The 18,990-nt window shown below is 37.7% G+C and overlaps 1 protein-coding gene across 2 annotated transcripts in view; it reads left to right on the top strand.

Moving 5' to 3' along the window:
- Positions 1–329: 329 nt before the first annotated feature.
- The window catches only part of LOC110115163 (probable 3-deoxy-D-manno-octulosonic acid transferase, mitochondrial), a 56,727-nt gene continuing 38,066 nt past the window's right edge, over positions 330–18,990 (top strand). For both annotated transcript variants that reach the window (XR_003700783.1, XM_020848312.2), the window contains exons 1-7: positions 330–584; positions 662–755; positions 2,154–2,196; positions 4,302–4,424; positions 4,591–4,710; positions 4,793–4,871; positions 5,121–5,237. Coding sequence is in view for 1 of the 2 variants with exons in the window: in XM_020848312.2 (XP_020703971.1) it covers positions 386–584; positions 662–755; positions 2,154–2,196; positions 4,302–4,424; positions 4,591–4,710; positions 4,793–4,871; positions 5,121–5,237 (775 nt within the window). In the remaining variant the exon portion in view is untranslated. The remainder of the gene's footprint in view (positions 585–661; positions 756–2,153; positions 2,197–4,301; positions 4,425–4,590; positions 4,711–4,792; positions 4,872–5,120; positions 5,238–18,990) is intronic.

Genomic DNA, 18,990 nt, shown 5'->3' with positions numbered 1-18,990 from the left:
AGGATGCTCAGGTGGATGAGTGGCTTTACCCTTAGAGATAAGATACGAAATGAGCATATACGTGAAAAGGTTGGAGTAGCTCAAGTAGAAGATAATATTAGAGAGAGTCGCCTTAGATGGTTTGGTCACATAAAACAGCGTCTTTCCAATGACCCGGTTAGGAGAGTAGAGGTAGTAGATTTGACTTATGTTAAGAAAGGTAGATGCAGACCTAAAAAGATTTGATTAAAAAATATTAGGAATGACCTTTTTATTAGATTTAAACGAGAATTTGATATTTAATATGCACAATGGAGATAAAAGATTAAAACCCAAGTAGTGGGATTGTGGCGGTGGTGTACGTTTATAAGCCTTCTGGCTGACGACAAACGGCGCAGTTGGTACTATGTCAGCAAAGTGGGGGTGGGCACTATATGACATTTACAGAGCGGCGAGTCGAGCAATAGCCCCGTTTGTATACCTGCACATCCACTGGAGACGGCTTCGTGGCCTCGAGCACCGGTCAAGATGGATGGAGCGCTTCGGCCGCCCTACAACCCCGCGTCCCCCCGGCTCTCTCATCTGGTTTCATGCCGTATCTTTAGGTGTTTCCTTCTCCTCCTCTCTACCTTTTTAGGTGTTACAGTCTCTCTTTCTTCTAATTTGAAGTTTGGACTCTCAGGTGAAGGACTGGCCGCCATTCCCGTGATCAAGCATTGTTTGCAGGAATACCCTAATGTCCTTGTCTTGATGACCACCACGACAGTTTCAGCTTTGTAAGTACTCGTCTCATTTTTTTATACTCTCATCATGGAATATCGTAATGATGGAATTTGGTGGGGAGTTTTCAATTCCAAGATCGTTGTTTTGTGATGTTGCAATTTAGTTTTAAATGAGGACTGAATGGACGAAGTTTCCACGGCCATTTATTATAGGTCCATTTGGTGATCGGTGGAATTATCTGGATTCAGAAGCCTAGAGCCACTTGGAGGAGGGTGTCATGAGAAGATTAGTTTCTTTTTTGTGAACTCTTTTCTATGATATTTACTAGATATGATGGTTGAATTCAAGCTGGGGGAAAAAAGCAATGTTAAATAAAGCCCTACAAAATAAATGACAAAGATTTGGCCGCATACTTTACCTCATAGTTGTGAAGAAAACTTACTATCAAATAGTCATGCTGCAACTGATTTTCAAACCACACTTAAAAAAATCACTTTGCTTGGAACCACCTTACTTTAAGTTTTCACCAAATTGAACAACCCCAATATCTGACGCCAATATTTTAAATTGAATGACAGTTTAATCTCTTTTTTTTAGACTACCTTACGCAAGCCCTTAAAGGCTTTTTCCGAATATAGATATGCTAGATCATACACGTATAATATAGAACTTGTGTAGACTAACATTCAACCTGCCATCGTTTTGGGTTTGCACTGGTACTTTTTAACTTAAAGTGAGTATATATATAACTTATGTATGAAATTGAATGCGATAGTGCTTAGTGAAATTTAGTTTCAAGCAATGTTTATATTTTGTTTTCATCTCATCGCTACGATATACTGGAATTTGAGCATACTTATAAATTTTCACGTTGTTGAATCTCTCCCCATTTTTTTTTTGTTTTTAATTTGCTATTTTTATTACTCTTACTTTTCTCTAGAATAAATGCATAAAGAAGAATTGATGTTCTGAAAAAGAGTTGAACTGAGTTAACAATTTATGCAACGATGGACTTAAGTGATCGGAGAATGAGGCTTTATGAGGTTAACCCTAAATAGTTTTGATAAGGCTAATGCTAATGATGATGATGCATGTGACATGCTTGAGTTATTTCTCAAATAAGCAAACTTTTCAAGACATTCTATAGGGAGGATCACATAAAACAAATAATTGATCTTGGTACTCAATAACTTTTCACTGAACACTATATTTATGTTTTTATCACATACTTTATTGTGCCTTGTGCCTTCGTGATAATCTCTCTTAGGTCATATTTGGGTAAAATTTTGTTGTATTTGGGAACAGAACATAGCTTCGGAATAGGTCTAGGGACAGGTTTTAACTCAAAATATATTTCCATTGTTTGAAGAGGAAAATGACATCTCAGAAGATTGGAAAGGGATGCCTTGGATCGTACTTGTACAATAACAAAAGCTGGTTTCTCTTTGCAGTGAGGTCATCAAGGACAAGCTTCCAAATAGTGTCATCTATCAGGTATCCTATTTTACTTTTTTTCTTTCTTATACACACTAATAGTTTTCTTAATGTAATGCTTCAGTTTGAAAGATTAAAAAAAATTTAGAAGTCTATATGAAATTTGTTTCTAATATTATCGTAGAAGTTTAATTTATAGGTTTATGAGGTTTTTTTCACCTTGCACTTTTGGCCTCAAGTTATGATGCACCGACACTTCATGTTAAGGGGGTATGCTGTGTCTGATATGGATCAAATAGGTTTCAGACTCAACTACCACGTGTCTGATTAAAAAAATCAGACAGTGTGTCCAACACTCGTTCCATAAAAACTTAATTGGAATTTAATTAAGAACTCTTATTTTTTATTTTTCATTTTCCTCTACAGTGCTTCTCTCGCAAATCTTCTTGCTCGAATTTTTCCTTTCTCGCACTCGATTAGGGTTTGGATTGACATTACAAGATCTGCGCAACTAACCCTTGGTTTCTAAAGCTCGACTCTTATATGCTCATTTTCCAACTTCCTCTCCCCTCTCAACACCAAAGCTCGACTCAAAAGTCCAGTGTCATCCTTTACCCTCTAGATACCAAGGCCAACCCCAAAGCCCAACAAGGGGATGATTGACCTCCTCTTTTCCCAATGCCGAAGCCCGAGGTCCTCCAAATAAACACTAAATAATTAAAGAGAATGAAAGTGAACCCTTCAAATAAATATTTTTAAACTATTAACACTATTTAGTTTATTACTGAATGAAACGTTATTACTAAAATAATTTTTAAATGATAAACAGTTACAATTTAATGTTATGATTTTGTCTGTCATTTTTTTAAGTTGTGCCATTTGATAATTTGTATATATCTTTGTGCATATTATGCAATGTGCATAAAAATTTATAAGATTATAACTTTATAAGTTTATTCTATTTATTTTATTTAATTTATATGTATTTGTTTAATTAAAAATTTAAAATGTTATAATGCTATGTCCAATGCATGTCCGTGTCTTATATTTTTAATAATAGATGTGTCCAAATCGTATCATGTATGTGTCCCTATGTCCTTATTTGTGCATCATAGACCTCAAGTTTCGAAAACTTGATTTGTGATTTGGTATATTTCAAAACCTTGCTTATGGATCGAGTTTAATCTTCAGCATTTATTGGATCCTTGAAGGGTAATATCATCTGCATTCTGCCATCAAATACGTGTCATGTGTTGTCTCATTTAGTGGCGATGTAATCACAATGAATATTAGCTGATTCCCTTTGCTTTTGCATCTGATCCATAAGTCTAGTTATTAGTTTTTGTTGGGTCCTTGTTGTTTATTGCAAACCTCTGTTGGATTGCTGGAGTTAGAGGTATAAGGGTTAGTGAGAAAGAGAAATGTGCATCATCAATGGATTGATAGATGCATGGATGAGGAACGGAGGAAGAGAATCAAAAGCATGTGGGTGAGGAGAGAGAGAGGAGAAAGAGGGAAAGAGTGTGAGAGAAAGACAAAAACATAGAAAAACAAGAAGAAAGAGAATGTGAAAGAAAAAGCATATGATAGAAAGACAGAGGGGTGCTAGTAGGTGGGAGGAGAACATATGTGTGACATGTGGCCACCATCTACTCCATCCTACCTTTGTTGGGTTTGTTTGAGAGTTACTGAGAAGTCATATAGGAAAGTTAGAGATCAAGAGGAATAAATAAAGTTTCTGTTACTTTTTTTTTTTTTTTTCCAATATTTAGTATCTTTAACTTCTGATCATCGCTCTGTTGGGCAAAAAATTACTTTTCATAGTTGTTGATTATAAAAACTAAGATGCTTATAAGTTTTCAATTTCCGAGAAAATGACAAATAACGATAAAAATTTCTAAGCCTAGTATGTCACGCATTATAGACTTTTGGAACACAATTTAGGATTAAATGTCAAGTTCCTATAAGCAATTTATTATTAACTTTATGAAATTTTCCATCTTCTTAGTTTCTTGAACAAATGTAATGAAGTGTGCAAATTTCTCTAGTCCGATGCCATTTCTCAGTGATTCTATCATGGCTCAGAATATTAATTCCTTACGCTACTGGTTTTCTCTTCTCGTTCACCATTTGTTCTGATCCTCAGGAAATTCTTATTTTTCTAGTTTGCTCCAGTTGATACGCCCATGGCTATGGAAAACTTTCTTGTGTACTGGAGTCCTGTTGCCGTGATTCTTATGGAAAGTGAACTTTGGCCAAATCTCATTATTTCTGCCTCAAGAAAAGGAGTAAGTTATTCATGCAGTAGAATCTAAAATCTATAGGTATTTAAGAAATTAATTTTTTCTTAATCTCTAAATTACATGGAACATGCAGCTAGGATTCCTAGCTGTATATTATTCTTGAAATTTCTTTTAATCATGACAATCATTTTGTTTTATATCTTATCTCCAGATTGCAGTAGCATTATTGAACGCTAGGATGTCTTACAAATCCTTCAAGCGTTGGTCCCTAAGGATATCACTTCCTCTGATAGCTTTGATGCTATCAAAATTTTCTCTCATAGTTGCATTGGTACATGATTCTGTTCTCATCGCCAAACGAAGAGATCTTTTTTTCGGAGAACAATTGTGGCATTTCATATTTTGTTTTGCAGAGTACAACTGAAGCAGTTCGTTATCAATTGCTAAATGCACCACCATTTATTATAAATTTCGCTGGTGATTTGAAATATGGTAAGCTTAAATCCCTTTATGATGCTTCTAAGTTTGTTGAATTTAGGCAAGGATAATGCTTTTTTTCATTTTTTATGATGAAAGCATTTTTCTGTTAGAGGTTAGAACGTTGTTCTAAAATCTTAGGGAGATTCTTAGTTTTTTTTTTTCTAAAATATATATGATGATAAGTGCTTACAACATTTTGTGAACTTTCTGAATTTAAAAAAGACTAGCAGGGAAATATAAATGCATTATTTCGTTTTACAGCAGTTGGAGGTCTCCAACTCTCTCAAAGGGAGAACAAAAATATCGAAGGTCTTAAGCTGCAACTGAAGGATAGGTCAGTTTGGATGGCTGCATCCATACATAGTGGCGAAACAGAAGGTCATAAATTTCACTCTATTATTCCATATCACTGCATTAATTTTGTTGATTATATTTTAAATTGGTTGTTGGGAAAAGCGTTTTTGACTCTCATCGTTTAAATACAGGTGCCTGTAAGAAGATAATAAGATGTGAATATATTCAATTATGAGGACATTATAGTAATAAAAATATTTTTCAATTTTGCCAGATAATACCGCACCTCATGCTAGAGCATATATGTCTATAAGTTTCAGCATTTTACAAAATAATAATAATAATAATAATGTGGTCCAAGAAACATGGTAAGGATATCAACTCCACTATGTTTTGAGAGTGATGATCTTTTTGAAGAGACTGCAGCTCTAATTGGTGATAATCCACGTCATTATGTTTGATTTATTTATTTATGAAATATAGAATTTCTTGCAAACTAGATGACGACCTGATTGTCATGGTTGAGGTTCATTTGCTATGTTATTTAGAAGTGAAATTCTCCTATTAGAGGATTCATTCTCATCATTATATATTCAAATTCAGCCATAACCCTGTATTCAGCTTTAGCATTGGTTCTATCTTCTGGACTCCCAAAATTTGTGCACCATATTCTCCTCAGTCTGTTTCTCTTTTTCGGGTCATCAAGGAGAGTTTTGACGAGTACGTTTTAAGGCAAATTTTCTTAAGGATGATTGTGTTAGGAAAAACTTGAAGAACCCCAACAATAAAAGCAAAAAACAATGATAACGATCCACAAAATCAATGGAAGAAATCAGAAAATAATAGTTTTTATTTCAATAATCAAACTAACGGAAGAAAAATAGCAAGATACAATTGATCCTCAATTTGAGAGGAGGATCTATCTCTCCAAATCCCTAGAGGCCGCTAGAGCCCAAGACACTGACACCAAGAAAAAGAAAAACTCCAATAATTTGCTTAACCCTAACCCTAATCCTCTCTTCTTATTTAAATCAAACAAACCCACCTCCTAAGCCTTAGCCGCCCCCTCCTTCCTATTTGAAACATCTAGTGGACCCCACCACCTTGGGAGGCAAAACCAAGAGAGCGGACTGCTTAATCCGCCTCTTATAAAATTGGACCAGCCCCTTGTCCAGGACTGGCTGGACTGGTCCAGCATGGACTAGTCTAACAATATGTCCCTCCCTAAGAATCACATTGTACTCAAGGTGAAAGGAGGAAAACTGATGCTTCACCCTCTCATAAAGCTCCCAAATGGCATCATAGTCTGTAGACTCTTCCATTTGATCAGGACTTCCTTAGTTCCCCCATCTTCCTGACGAACCCACATCAGCTCTAAGGGTTCTAATACCACCTTCAAGTTCTCTGGCAACGTCACTGGTAGCTCAAAAGTCGCTACATGATCCCCAATTACCCTCCTCAGTTGTGATACATGGAAAACAGGATGTATGGTTGCTATCGATGGCAATTTCAGCCGGTATGTCACTGCTCTAATCCTCTCTATCACTTTAAATGACCCAAAATACCTAAGTGCAAGCTTCTCATTCCTCCTATTGGCGAAGGTCTTTTACATATAAGGTCGGAACTTTAAGGACACCGTTTCCCCTTCCTCAAATTAGATGTCCATATGTCCATTTACCTATTTCTTCATAATTTGCTGGGCCCTCAATAAATGTCTTTTCAATTCTTCCAACACCGGGTCCCTCTCTATTAAATACCCTTCTACTAAAGAAACTGGGGTGTTATTATACCAAAAATAAACCATATGAGGAGGATCCCTTTTATACAACACTTTGAATGGGGTCATCTGAAAAGCAGAATGATATGAAGTGTTGTACTAATACTCTGCACGTGCCAACCACTTGACCCACAGCTTTGGTGTCTCCGACACAAAGCATTATAGGTATGTTTCCAAAGTCCTATTGACCACCTCTGTCTAACCATCTGTTTGGGGTTGATAGGCGGTGCTCCTCTTCAGTACTGTCTTATGTGGTCTGAATAACTCCCTCCAAAAGTGATTGAGGAACATCTTATCCCGATCTGATATTATAGACTCCGATATCTTGTGCAATTGGACCACCTCCCTGATAAAGTTGATGCTGCACGTCTACGTAGGAATATGTGGTACAACTGTGTAGGGATGTCGTAGAGGAATTAAATGAGCACGCTTGCATAGTCTATCTACTACCACCAAGATCACTATGAACCCTTCTAATCAGAATAATCCATTTATGAAGTCCATATATACCTCCTCCCACACCCGACTTGGTAAAGCTAAAGGCTGTAATAATCCTCCTGGGGATATCCTTTTAATTGTTCCTCTGATAGATCTCACATCTAGCTACCAGCTCCTCCACATCCTTGTGCATCTCCTTCCAATACAACTATGAGGCAAGTATTCTATACGTCTTTTGCACCCCTAAATGACCCCCAATAACACTCCCATGGAACTCCTTAAGCAGGTGTAGAATATGGATTGATGTCCTAGGCATCACAAATCTCCCTTGGTACAGAAGCCTCTCCCCTTCTATAGAATACCATAGGTGGCTACTCCCCTCCTTCAATAAATCAGCCGTAATCCTTCCTAACTCATCTCAGCTGACCTTGCTATCTTCAAAGGTATGCAACCACTTTATCCCCAAGATAACATCAGTTTTCTCTAACTCCAATGGGAGAAAATCCTCCCTCACCTGAACCTCCTATATGGTCAACACTACTCCTCTACAGATCCCTTTACCCGTCTCCACCTTTTTTTCCCCCATCGTCACTCCATAACATCCTATACCCACCAATTTCACTCCAAATTGGTTCACGACCTGGTTGAAAATGAAATTGTGGGTAGCCCCACTGTCAATCAACACCACCACCTCCATGTCTTCTATTTCCTCCACCTTCATGGTATGTTTTAGAGTGAATCATACTACTAAATTTAGGGAGACCTCCACCACATCCCGATGAAGCTTGTCCTCTATCTCTCCCTTTAACTCACTCTCACCTCCCTCAATTTCCTCATCATCATAGAAGGCGAGAACCTGAAGAGTTTGATCCCTACACCTGTTCCCTAGAGTATACTTCTCATCACATCTGAAGCATAGTCCCTTCGCCCTCTTTTCCTACATCTCCCTCTTCGTCAATCTTTTGAAGTTGCCCCCAATTCCTCCTCTTACTAGCTTCTCCCTGGGTGTCTCACGAAGATTTCCTGCTGCAGGAACTTTGGGTACTAGAAGAGTAGTAGTCATCCTGTAAGAACCACCTAAACTGCTGCTCCTTGCTCCCATCTCTTGGTGTTTCTAATGCTCCACTTGTTGTGTCAGCTCCATTGTCTCTCCCATGTCACAAGGCCTCATGATCCTCACTACAACTCTGATATCTAATTTGACTCCCTTCATAAAATTACCTTCCAAAACAGTCTCTTATAGTCAATCTAATCGGCTGGCCGAGTTCTCAAATCTCTCGCGGTAATCTGCCACTGATCCTTCCTGCACTATTACAAATAATTGCTCATAGAAGTTCCTTCCCTTGCCGGTTCGAAAAGGTTCCAATAAGCATTCCTGAACTCCCTCCAACTCCGTATTGGTCTCATATCTCTCCACTGATACCATGACAATGCCTTCCCTTCCAAACATAAGCCCGTTGTCGTTAATTTTTCTCCACCTTTTAAATCCACCCATGTGCATTATCCCCTTCAAAAATGGGCATCTTCAGCTTCTGTACCTTCGGATCTCCCCCGTTTGCCCGGATTCCTCCATAGTTACCCCTTTCCCAAGTATTTGGCCCTCCCCAAGTCTCCCAATCTTCCCTTCCACACTCATACACATACCCCTCTTCGCTTTCTCCTCTCCTTTCTTCATATTCAACACCCCCTGGTTCATGCCCCCCATAATCACGCCTATCTCCATACCTTGCACCTTTCTCCTCTATGATTTCCACTTCACTTTCTCTCCTACGAAATTTAGAATTCGTAGTTCTTCCAACCGGTCCCTTTGTCTTCGATGCCACCATCTGAATTTGATTTTCTAACATCTTCTTCACCATCTCTTGAAGATCGGAAACTTTGTCTTTCATGGATGAAATTCTATCTTCCACCATCACTTTCATTTGGCTCATCTCCCTTTCAATGCGTTCCTCCAATGCATCTAGCTTCTTGGCCTCCATTGATACCCTGATTTTTGTTGGACTAAAAAAATGTGAATCTCGTGTCCAAATAGCAAAACAGCACCCTTCTGGTTAAAATTCAGCCGCTGATTTTCTTTGAAAAAATTCCCGAACAGTCCCAAAATCTTCTCTATTACCAATAAAAGAAAAACAGCAAGAACGATCTACAAAACCAATGGAAGAAACCAGAATCCAATAGTTTTTATTGCAATAATCAAACTAATGGAAGAAAAATATCAAGATACAATTTATCCTCAATTTGAGAGGATAATTTCTCTCTCCCAATCCCTAGATGCCGCTAGAGCCCAAGAGACCAACTCCAAGAACAAGAATAACCCCAATAATTTGCATAATCCTAATCCTAATCCTTTCTTCCTATTTAAAGAAAACAAACCTCCCTCCCTATTTGAAACATCTAATGGACCCCACCCACCTTCGGCGGTAAAACCAAGAGGGTGGATTGCTTGGTCCGCCTCTTATAAAATTGGACCGGCCCCTTGTCCAGGGCAGGCTGAACCGATCCAGCATGAACCGATCTAACAGATTGGAATTTGAATAAGACATAACTCAGAGATTTCGCCCTTAATATGAGGACTTTATGATTTGAGCTCTGGTTTTCTATAGGCGCAAGCCTCTATAGTTAATTCCCCCTCCCGATAGCGAGAGAGAACTTTCGATTAAAGCTGGTCGTCAAACAAATATATAGTATCTAGCGTATAATAGCAGCATGTTTTGGTACTTGATAATTTAATATTTAAAATTGGAAATTTATCAACTTACACTTAAAGCAGATTGTAGGGGGAATGATGATGAACCCTATCAAGATTCTATGGTTCCATTATCTCGGTTATCATGATCCTTAGTCTACTTAATCAGAGGAGGTAGTCGACCAAACCTAACAAAAGGATCCTTATCGATAACCATGTGTTGCTTCATCCTAGGGCACCTTGTAGACATAGGTTGAATATTTATCTAAGGGGACAAATTTGAATCCACCTTAGCTAATAGAGGGCTTTGTGCCCTATTAGTTATATCTTATTGATTCATTGTTCAATGATTTAATGTTGTTGGGGAGCATACGGGCTCTGACTATGATTATAGTTTAATGGCGCCATTTGGTGGCAAAACCATCCGGTAAATGGGTTCCGGTCATAACCATTTACCTGTGGTGTCATTTGACGGCGAAACCACCTGTTAGTGGGCACGTGTCATGTCCTTACTTGCAAGAGATGATTTGATAATAAATCTTAGTGATATTCTTGACTAAACATTTGCTCTTTATGAGCTGAAGTGATTTTCTAACTTGCCCATATCGGCAAATTATTGCGAAAGGTGGATATGTATTTTACTTTGAGTATTTTGGTGTTTTATTTCAATTTAAATATTTAAGTTTTGATGATTTTTGAATTTTAAAATTTATGGGAATTTTGGAGGTATTTTCAATGTTTGGAGATCCCCTTAGGTTGAGATTTTCTGTCAACATGGTCATCTTCAATGATGATTATGAGCAATTTTACTTTATCAGTTGAACCTTGTTGACTTTGTCTACTTGCCTATAGAGGTTCGGGTTCATCGTCAGCTTTATGTTTTTATTAATTAATTTTTTTATAATAAGCTTTAAGAGCCTAATATAAATGTATAAAATAAATATTCTAATCGTCGCCGTGACCGTATATTTGTTTAACGGTTTGGGTCGTGTCGACTTCTATCTATTTACAGTCCACTCCACTGAACATACCATATTGTGGAATTTGATCTTGGAAGCTTCATCAAACTCATTGAACAACACCATTGACCTAAATATAATGTATTGAGCCAATATTGAACCTTGGTTAATCATGGTTGACCATAAAATCCTAAAATCTTAAACCTTAAAAAAATTGAATTTTCCTTTAACCTCAAATTAGCTCAGTCAAACCAAGCCATGCAGCCTTCTACAAATATGTTCAAAACACAATTTGGCATCCATTGAACCAATCCTCAAGCCCTGGTCAATCGAGGTTGACCAAATCAACCTAGGTAGACCAAATTGCTCTTTTGCTCCTTTAAACTACATGACATGCATAGAGACCCAAAAAAAAACCTTGGAATTACCTTCAACAAACTCTAAATGACATTTGAAATGCATTGAACCAAGTTTCAACCCTTAGTCAAACCTAGTTGACCAAGTCAACCATGGTTAACCAAATGGCCCCTTAAGACCTTAAATATGCATTTTGCACTAAATGATCTCACCAATGCTTGGGACCACTTCCAACATGTCTAAAACACCATTAGGAATGTGTTGGACCCACCATTAACCCCTGGTCAAACTTGGTTTACCAGGTCAATCCTGATTGACCAAAATCAACACATACTCTAAAAAAATTCATTTCTTATGATTTTGACCAAATCATTGAACCAAACTCATAAGGACTAATCATGAGGTCAACATGAGTCTCCTAAAAAAATTTTCAAGCATTAGAGGCCCACATGGTTTGACCAATAGAGTTGAACCAAGTGCTAAAAATGGAGTTTTCTTTCTCTAAATCACCACTCTTATCAAAATAAATTTTGAAAATTGCTGTAGCAGGTGCGTATTATCCCCATGCACATACCCTTTGAGTTTGAACCCATGGTTTGACCTGGGTCAAAAATATGGATTGAACCAAGCCTCTTAAAACCCATTAAATGGAGCTCCAACCCAACCCAGCTCAATTTAGCTTGAGCCATCACATGGGTGGACTCTAGAACCTTCATTACAGCAATCCACATCAAGCCCTTGCCACCTAAGCAGCTAAGGTGGTAAGATTCTCCTAAACAGCCTCTCTCTAATAATTGGTTCAAGCCTAACTCCCTCAACAACTAACCAAGTGCTTTCAAACTCTCTAAATCTTCTCTTAAATCCCAAAGGTCACTCTCCAACTGAAATGGTTGCTGGCCATGGCTTAGGTGTCAAGATTTCAACCCCTCATTCAAAATTTTTCACTTAGGATTGGTTCAAGTATAACTCCCTTGCCACTTAGACCAATAAGCTAAAACTTTCCAGAATGATCCATTAGCTCCCATTGGTTAGTCCCAAGGTGCCTTAGATCAATGACATGGCATGCATTTAGCCTACTTAATAGACAGGTTCATTTTAGCTCTCCTATAAATAGTCCCCCTTCCAAAGGCCAAAGGGTTGATCAATTGAATTCTTTAGCTTCCTAGCATCCTCCCTAGCCTTCTCCAAGTCCATCCCTGCCTTCCATAGTTCAAGAAAATCTTAAATCATCAAGAAAGAGATAAAAGGAGAGAGAAAGGATAATTGTAATCTATCTTTTGAGCAAGCCAAATCTAGCTCTTGAATTCTTCTAAAGAGTTGAAGAGAATCTCAAGATCTTTCAAATAAATCCAAGATTAAAGAAATCCACAAAGAGATTAGAAAGTTACCTCCATTTAAATTTCTATGATCAAATCCTATTTTCTCCTAAATTTGAATGCATGGAGCCTCCAAACTTATCAGGGATATGCGTCAGTATCAGAACAGCTCCTGGCGCCGCCGTTTCAAATTGAATTAAAATGAATTAATAATTCATTTGAATGCTTATAACTTCATAAATTCACAAAAAATCCATTTTAAATCTAAATTGACTGTTCTTGGGCTTGTTGGAAAGCTCTCGACTTCTAATTTTTTAAATAATTTGAACAATTTTTATAATTGGATTTAGAGAAAAATAGAGAAGATGGATTTCCATTTTTCTTGAATTTCTTAAGATCTAATCATACCTGTTAATGGCGAATGGCGCATGATGGCGCAAAGGTCCCTTTGGAGCCATGACGCATAGCGCACTACGCGGCGCGCGCCATTTTGAACATGTCGAAAATAAAATAAAAATTATAAAATAATAAACATGAATATGAAATATCATTAAAAATGAAGGACAAGCTATCATAATAATGAAAAATAATCATGTACATAGCGGTACCGAGCATGTATATAGCGGTACCGAGCGTGTACCTAGAGGTACCGAGTATATACCGAGCAGTACCGAGCATGTACATAGCGACACCGAGTGGTACCGAGCATGCACATAGAAATATCGAGCGGTACCGAGCATGCACATAGCAATATCGAGCGGTACTGAGCATGTACTTAGCAGTATCGAGCGGTACCGATCATCTACATAGCAATACCGAGTGGTACCGAGCATGTACATAGCAGTACCGAGCATGTACTTAGCGGTACTGAGCATGTACCTAGCGGTACCGAGACATGTACATAGCAATATTGAGTGGTACCGATCACTCGGTATTGGCAGAAGCACTACTCTGTGGGACGATTCGGTGGAAGAAACAATTTGGCGTTCAATTTTGTGCCGTGCGCCATGCGTCATGGCTAACATGTGGCGCAAATAGCGCGTGCTATTTTAAACACATGCGCCTCGCCATGAACATGACGCCGTAGGTGCACCGCGCCGGGCCGTGCGCCATGGCGCGCGCTATTTTGCGCCATTGACAAGTATGGATATAATGGTCAACTTGACCTCAAATTTGGATGACTTATATTAGGGTGTATCCTTGACTAAGGGTGTCAATATTTGACACGACCCGAAAATCCAACTCGAATCCGACTCAAAATTTTCGGGTTAGGGTCAACCCGTTTGTCAAATGGGTCGGGTTCGGGTTCAACAAGAGGTCCCGTTTCAAAAATTGGGTCAGTTTTGGGTTGACCCGGAAACCCGAGAATGACTCGAGAATGACTTAGAAACCTGAGAATGACCTGAGAATCAAAAGCTCTTTAGCCGCTTCCCGCATGCCGCTACAACATAACTCTTACTTGTCGAACGCGTCGCAGGTGTTCTTGCTTCACTCTCCGAAGAGTGAAATGGTTGGTTCCCGCAGATCTGAGCACAACTATAAAATCAACGCTCAACATATTCTAGCTTTCTCCCATTTGTTCTCCACCTAGAGAGAATTCTTTGTTGTTTCTCGAGGTTATGATGCCTTTCCCTAACTTTACCTCTGTTAACCAAAGCTTCCTCTCATGCAGCCGTAGGCTACCCCTCCACCGCTGTTTTTATATCCTTAAACTCCTTCAAACTCCTATTCTGTTACCTCAAGCTCAATCAGAAGCAAGTGCATAAGTGTATTGTTAACGCGTCACTGATCTTCTCGTTTCAGTCTCCGGCGATCCATTGGATATGTCACAGGCATGCCGGTTTGTATGCATAATGCATCAACAGCCCCATCTCCGATGAAATAGCTTCCGTCGTGGTCGCCTAGCTGCTTTTCCTCGAGTCTGAGAACCCCTCGAAACCTGTTCACCTTTACATCAACTCCCCAGGCAGTGTTATTACTCCGGTCTAGCTATCTACGATACCATCCAGTACTTATGATCGCACGTTATGACCCTCTACATCAACCAGGCCGCATCTATGGCTTCCCTTCTCCTTGTCGCCAATGCCCCTGATGAACTTCGAGCCCTCTAATTTGTCGGAGATCATTAAGATGCACGAGAGGCTTAAGGCCATTTCCATGTTCGAACTCGGGGCGGGTCGGGTTGACCTGGGTTCGAAGCAGGTCGAGTTTGGGTTTGAGAAAATGACTTGTTTTAAAAAACATGTCGGGTTCGGGTCCTGTCAATATGTATCGGGTCAATTTCGGGTCTGACCCAAACTCGACCCGTGACCCAATTTTGACAGCTCCTATCCTTGACCTATCCTGATTTTCTCGGGTCTTATTTTGACCATATTTTCTACAAATTGAATTTTTAAGTTCATGGGTTAATTTTGTGCCCATAACTTTGAAAATTCACTACTATCTGTGCACTTAGAATTAGATATTCATTTTTTATGGTATGTTTATATTTATGCAAAGGTTGTTAGCCAATGATTTTACTCAATTCTCATGAATCTAGCTTTTAAAATAAATCACCAAAGCTATAGATGCACTTAGATTTTGTGATTGATATCTCAACTTAGGGAGGCTTTGAGGTGCTCAAATTCAGTGGGTTTGAAGCAACATGTATTCATGCATATATGTTTCAAATTTCACTGCATTTGAAGGTCGTTTGATCTCTCATTTAGGGGCTGTTTGGTTGCCTGAAAAAAAAATGCAGTGTAAAATAAATGCAATGTAAAATAAATGTAGTGCATTCTGAATGTTTTGCACCTGTTTGGTTGTCTGCAAAATAAACGCATGAGAATTGTTTCCCTTGTTTGGTTTGGTAGATCCAGAGTAAAGTAAAAGTGATTTTTTTATAATAATTTATTCTATCTTTACAACTAATATATTTATAAAAACAGTGTATTTATAATAATTAGTATTATTTGATGTTATAAAATATAAATTAGTGTATTCATTTATTACACGATCTTATTATAATTTTTTTAGATTATAATATATAAAATTATTCTGTGTATTAATTTAGCAGTGTGTTGTAATAGACGAAAATATACTTGTGTTAGAGAGAAATTTTAATCTAAAATTCTTTGAAAATTTAATTCTTTTATGTTTCAAGTAATGTTTTTACGAAAAAATTCCAGTTATCCACTCAGGTTTTAAGCTCCATAAATTTTTTTATCTCTTGGGCTTTGAATTACCGTTCATCTCTGTTTGTGACGAATTCATAGCCAAATCCTAGAAATGACTAAACATTTAATTTAACTATTGGTTTTAAATCGAACTGCAACAAAGATAGTTGAACATATAAAGGCTTCAAAGAGTTTTATTATTAATGTCAAAAAAAAAGGACAAAGAAATATGGACAATTTAACTGGTTCTCCCGTAGTTATTCTAAATTGAACGTTAAACCAAAACTGTAGAAATTGTTGTTCTTTCGGCATGCTCACCTGTTTTTGAGAGCATGTTTCTGTGATGTAGATGCAAACGAGCAATGTAATAAAAAATAAGTTGCAACAGCAGACTGGTCATTTTTTGTATGCATGCACAAGAAGATTATTAGGGGAAGATGAATGCTCCTTGGTATCAGTATCTGCAAGAAAAGTATGGAATTCTAGCATCAGTTGCCCTAAACAAAGCACCAAATGTCCATGGTGATAAGCTGACCGATTTCCTTGAACAAAAAAAGAAGTATTGTTGAGATGTTTTAACAACAGCTGCACAATGTGTGGGCCAAGAAATGAATGAATTTGCATGACCTTAAATCCACAGAAAACTAACTCTTACATCAGCTTTTAAAAGATAGTTAAAGTTAGAAATTTATTACCATTGTTTAGGGAAACATTAACCTCAATGTATAGATTCTACTAAACGTTGATTTATATTGTGATAAGTAATCAACCGATAAAAGGACTATGAAAATTGGCGAGCAAAACGTGTTTGAGATTTTTATTCTATATATATATATATAAGCAGATAAATTTATTAAGAAAGATAGATATATGTTCAACAATCAAGAAAAGAGGATTTAAGATAGAATTTTGAATACTTGACATAATTAAAAAATAAGGCATTCCATTTTCTTCTCCTAGAAAGAAGGCAGACTGATTAGTTATCGATAGGCTTTTATAAATACATGAGAGCATAGTATTTCTAATTTATTTGGCATATCATTCTCTTCTCAGAGAACTAATTATTAGTTTTTGTAATAATATCAATGCTTCAAGGCAACTTCTGGGTTACATATGACTCAAGTAGAAGAATAAACAGTAAAAAGAAGGAATTATGAATGACTAACTTCTTACAGGTCCATGGAGAAACATTTAGATAGGGAGCATCTACATGTAACAGTTAGGTTGTCCTATAGTGATGAGGAAGACATAGGTTTCCTAGAAATGGCTTGTCTACTAAAACGCGTTGCAGTCATCATATACCTCACGCACTAAGTGCATCTCTTTTATTTCGATAAGCATTTAAAGCAGAGCAGTAGTTTTCTACTACTAACCTGTAAACATGCAGGGAAGTGCATAGGGATTCCTGCCAATGGGGATTTGAGAAGGGTTGATGTCAGTAGTTTGACAAAGTATGATAGTTATCAAATGCTATGGCTAACTTTAAAAGTTTCCCTCTGGAAAATAAGCAATTGTTGATCATTCAGTTAGTCCTCAACTAAAATGAATGAGAAGTAGTGTTCTTTTTGTTTGTGTTAAATATTTACCCATATAAGTTTAGTGCCAACACTTCACTAATAATATTATGTCCCAACACTTTCATTTCAGAGATTTCAAAAATCCTAATTAATAATCTAACTTTAAAATCCATTAAGCTTATTCATCCCTTAAAAAAAAAGTCAATAATAATTAATTTCATATCACTTTTATATGGACTCAATTTGCTGTTAGGCCTGTAATTTTTCGTCTTGAAACATTTATAAGCGCATTTGCATTGCTTTATAAATAATGAGTCACCAGAAAATTTCCAATTCCAAATTTATAGCTTTCCCTAACTAAGAACCAAATTAATTCAAAGATGATAAAAGAAATAGCTTTTTTAAATAATTGAATTAATTATTCTTCATTGAATAGTCTAAGAAATAATCCTCGCAGAAGGAACTGTCTCCAACTAATCCATGGAAGCATCTCAAGAAAGATAAAAAAATTGGAATTATATCTGTCTTTATATAACCTTTTATCCACAATGATTTTTGCATATTGCCATACAATATCATCTTTTTTGTTGATTCCAGGATCACTAAAATAGAACAAAGATAATCAATAGTAATTCACTAATTCTAGGCAAATAACTATTTAGTCATAAAACTAGTTGCTTGTTTATGTTAGCTCTCAAGCTTTATGATCTGCGTATAAGACAAACAATGGTGGTCATTGTGAAAATACTGCAAGAATGAATCTATAAGGGAAAAAGAAATGCCTGCCCCAGGCCTGCTCTGTGCCACCTCCCAAGAGCTTGAGTGGACGAAAGCCTCCAAATGCACCTGCAGGAAATTTAATTCAAGATAAACAAAAATGGGAAACATACAAATCATGTCTAAAATATCTGATCGTGATCCAAAATTTTCGATAACGAAGCTACCAGATACAGAACCAACTCTGAAAACCTTTAAAGAAAATCGTAGTACAGGTTTAAATAAAATGGCCGAGGAAAAGGAAAGAAGAAAGATGAAGTTGTTCCCAAAGAAAATCGATAGAGGGAAAGTTATAAAGGGGTAATGAAAACCTTCGAATCATTGCGGCAAACAATCCACTGACTCCGAAAAGAATAACGAAGAAAACTTTTCCTGCCTCTTAGTTTCGTTGCTCGATTCCTCCCACAACTCTATCGGAGTCGGAGTCTCTCGCGGCCTCCTGAGTCGGTTCGAACTTCGAAGGGAAGTTTCTCCTCATTCTCTTCTCCATTAAACGACGCAAGGACGAAGGAGACAACAACGACGACAAGCAGGACCCGGATGAGAGTGTCGTTGAACTCCTCGAGGACCAGCACCCAGACCAATGGCCTGGAATGCTTGTCAAGCTTGTTCCATTCATATACTTCGCGCCGTTGCTGTACCTTGTCGGATAGGAGACCACGATCGGAGGACTTCGGACTAGAGAGCCGAAGAGAGTGGGAAGAACGGAGAAGAAAAGAGAACTTGTAAGCTCTGCTTCTGCGAAACCATCGCGGGAGGCTGGTTCTCGCGCGGAGAATTTCTAACCCGCTCAATTTGGGCGGCTTTCGAATTCGCGCGATCGGGCTTCTCTAATACACCGCTAATACCTCGAAA

Source organism: Dendrobium catenatum, unplaced genomic scaffold, assembly GCF_001605985.2.
Source record: "Dendrobium catenatum unplaced genomic scaffold, ASM160598v2 fragScaff_scaffold_60, whole genome shotgun sequence".
Lineage (NCBI taxonomy): Eukaryota > Viridiplantae > Streptophyta > Magnoliopsida > Asparagales > Orchidaceae > Dendrobium > Dendrobium catenatum.
Note: the sequence above shows the minus strand (reverse complement) of the source record. Positions and strands in the feature narration are given on the sequence as shown.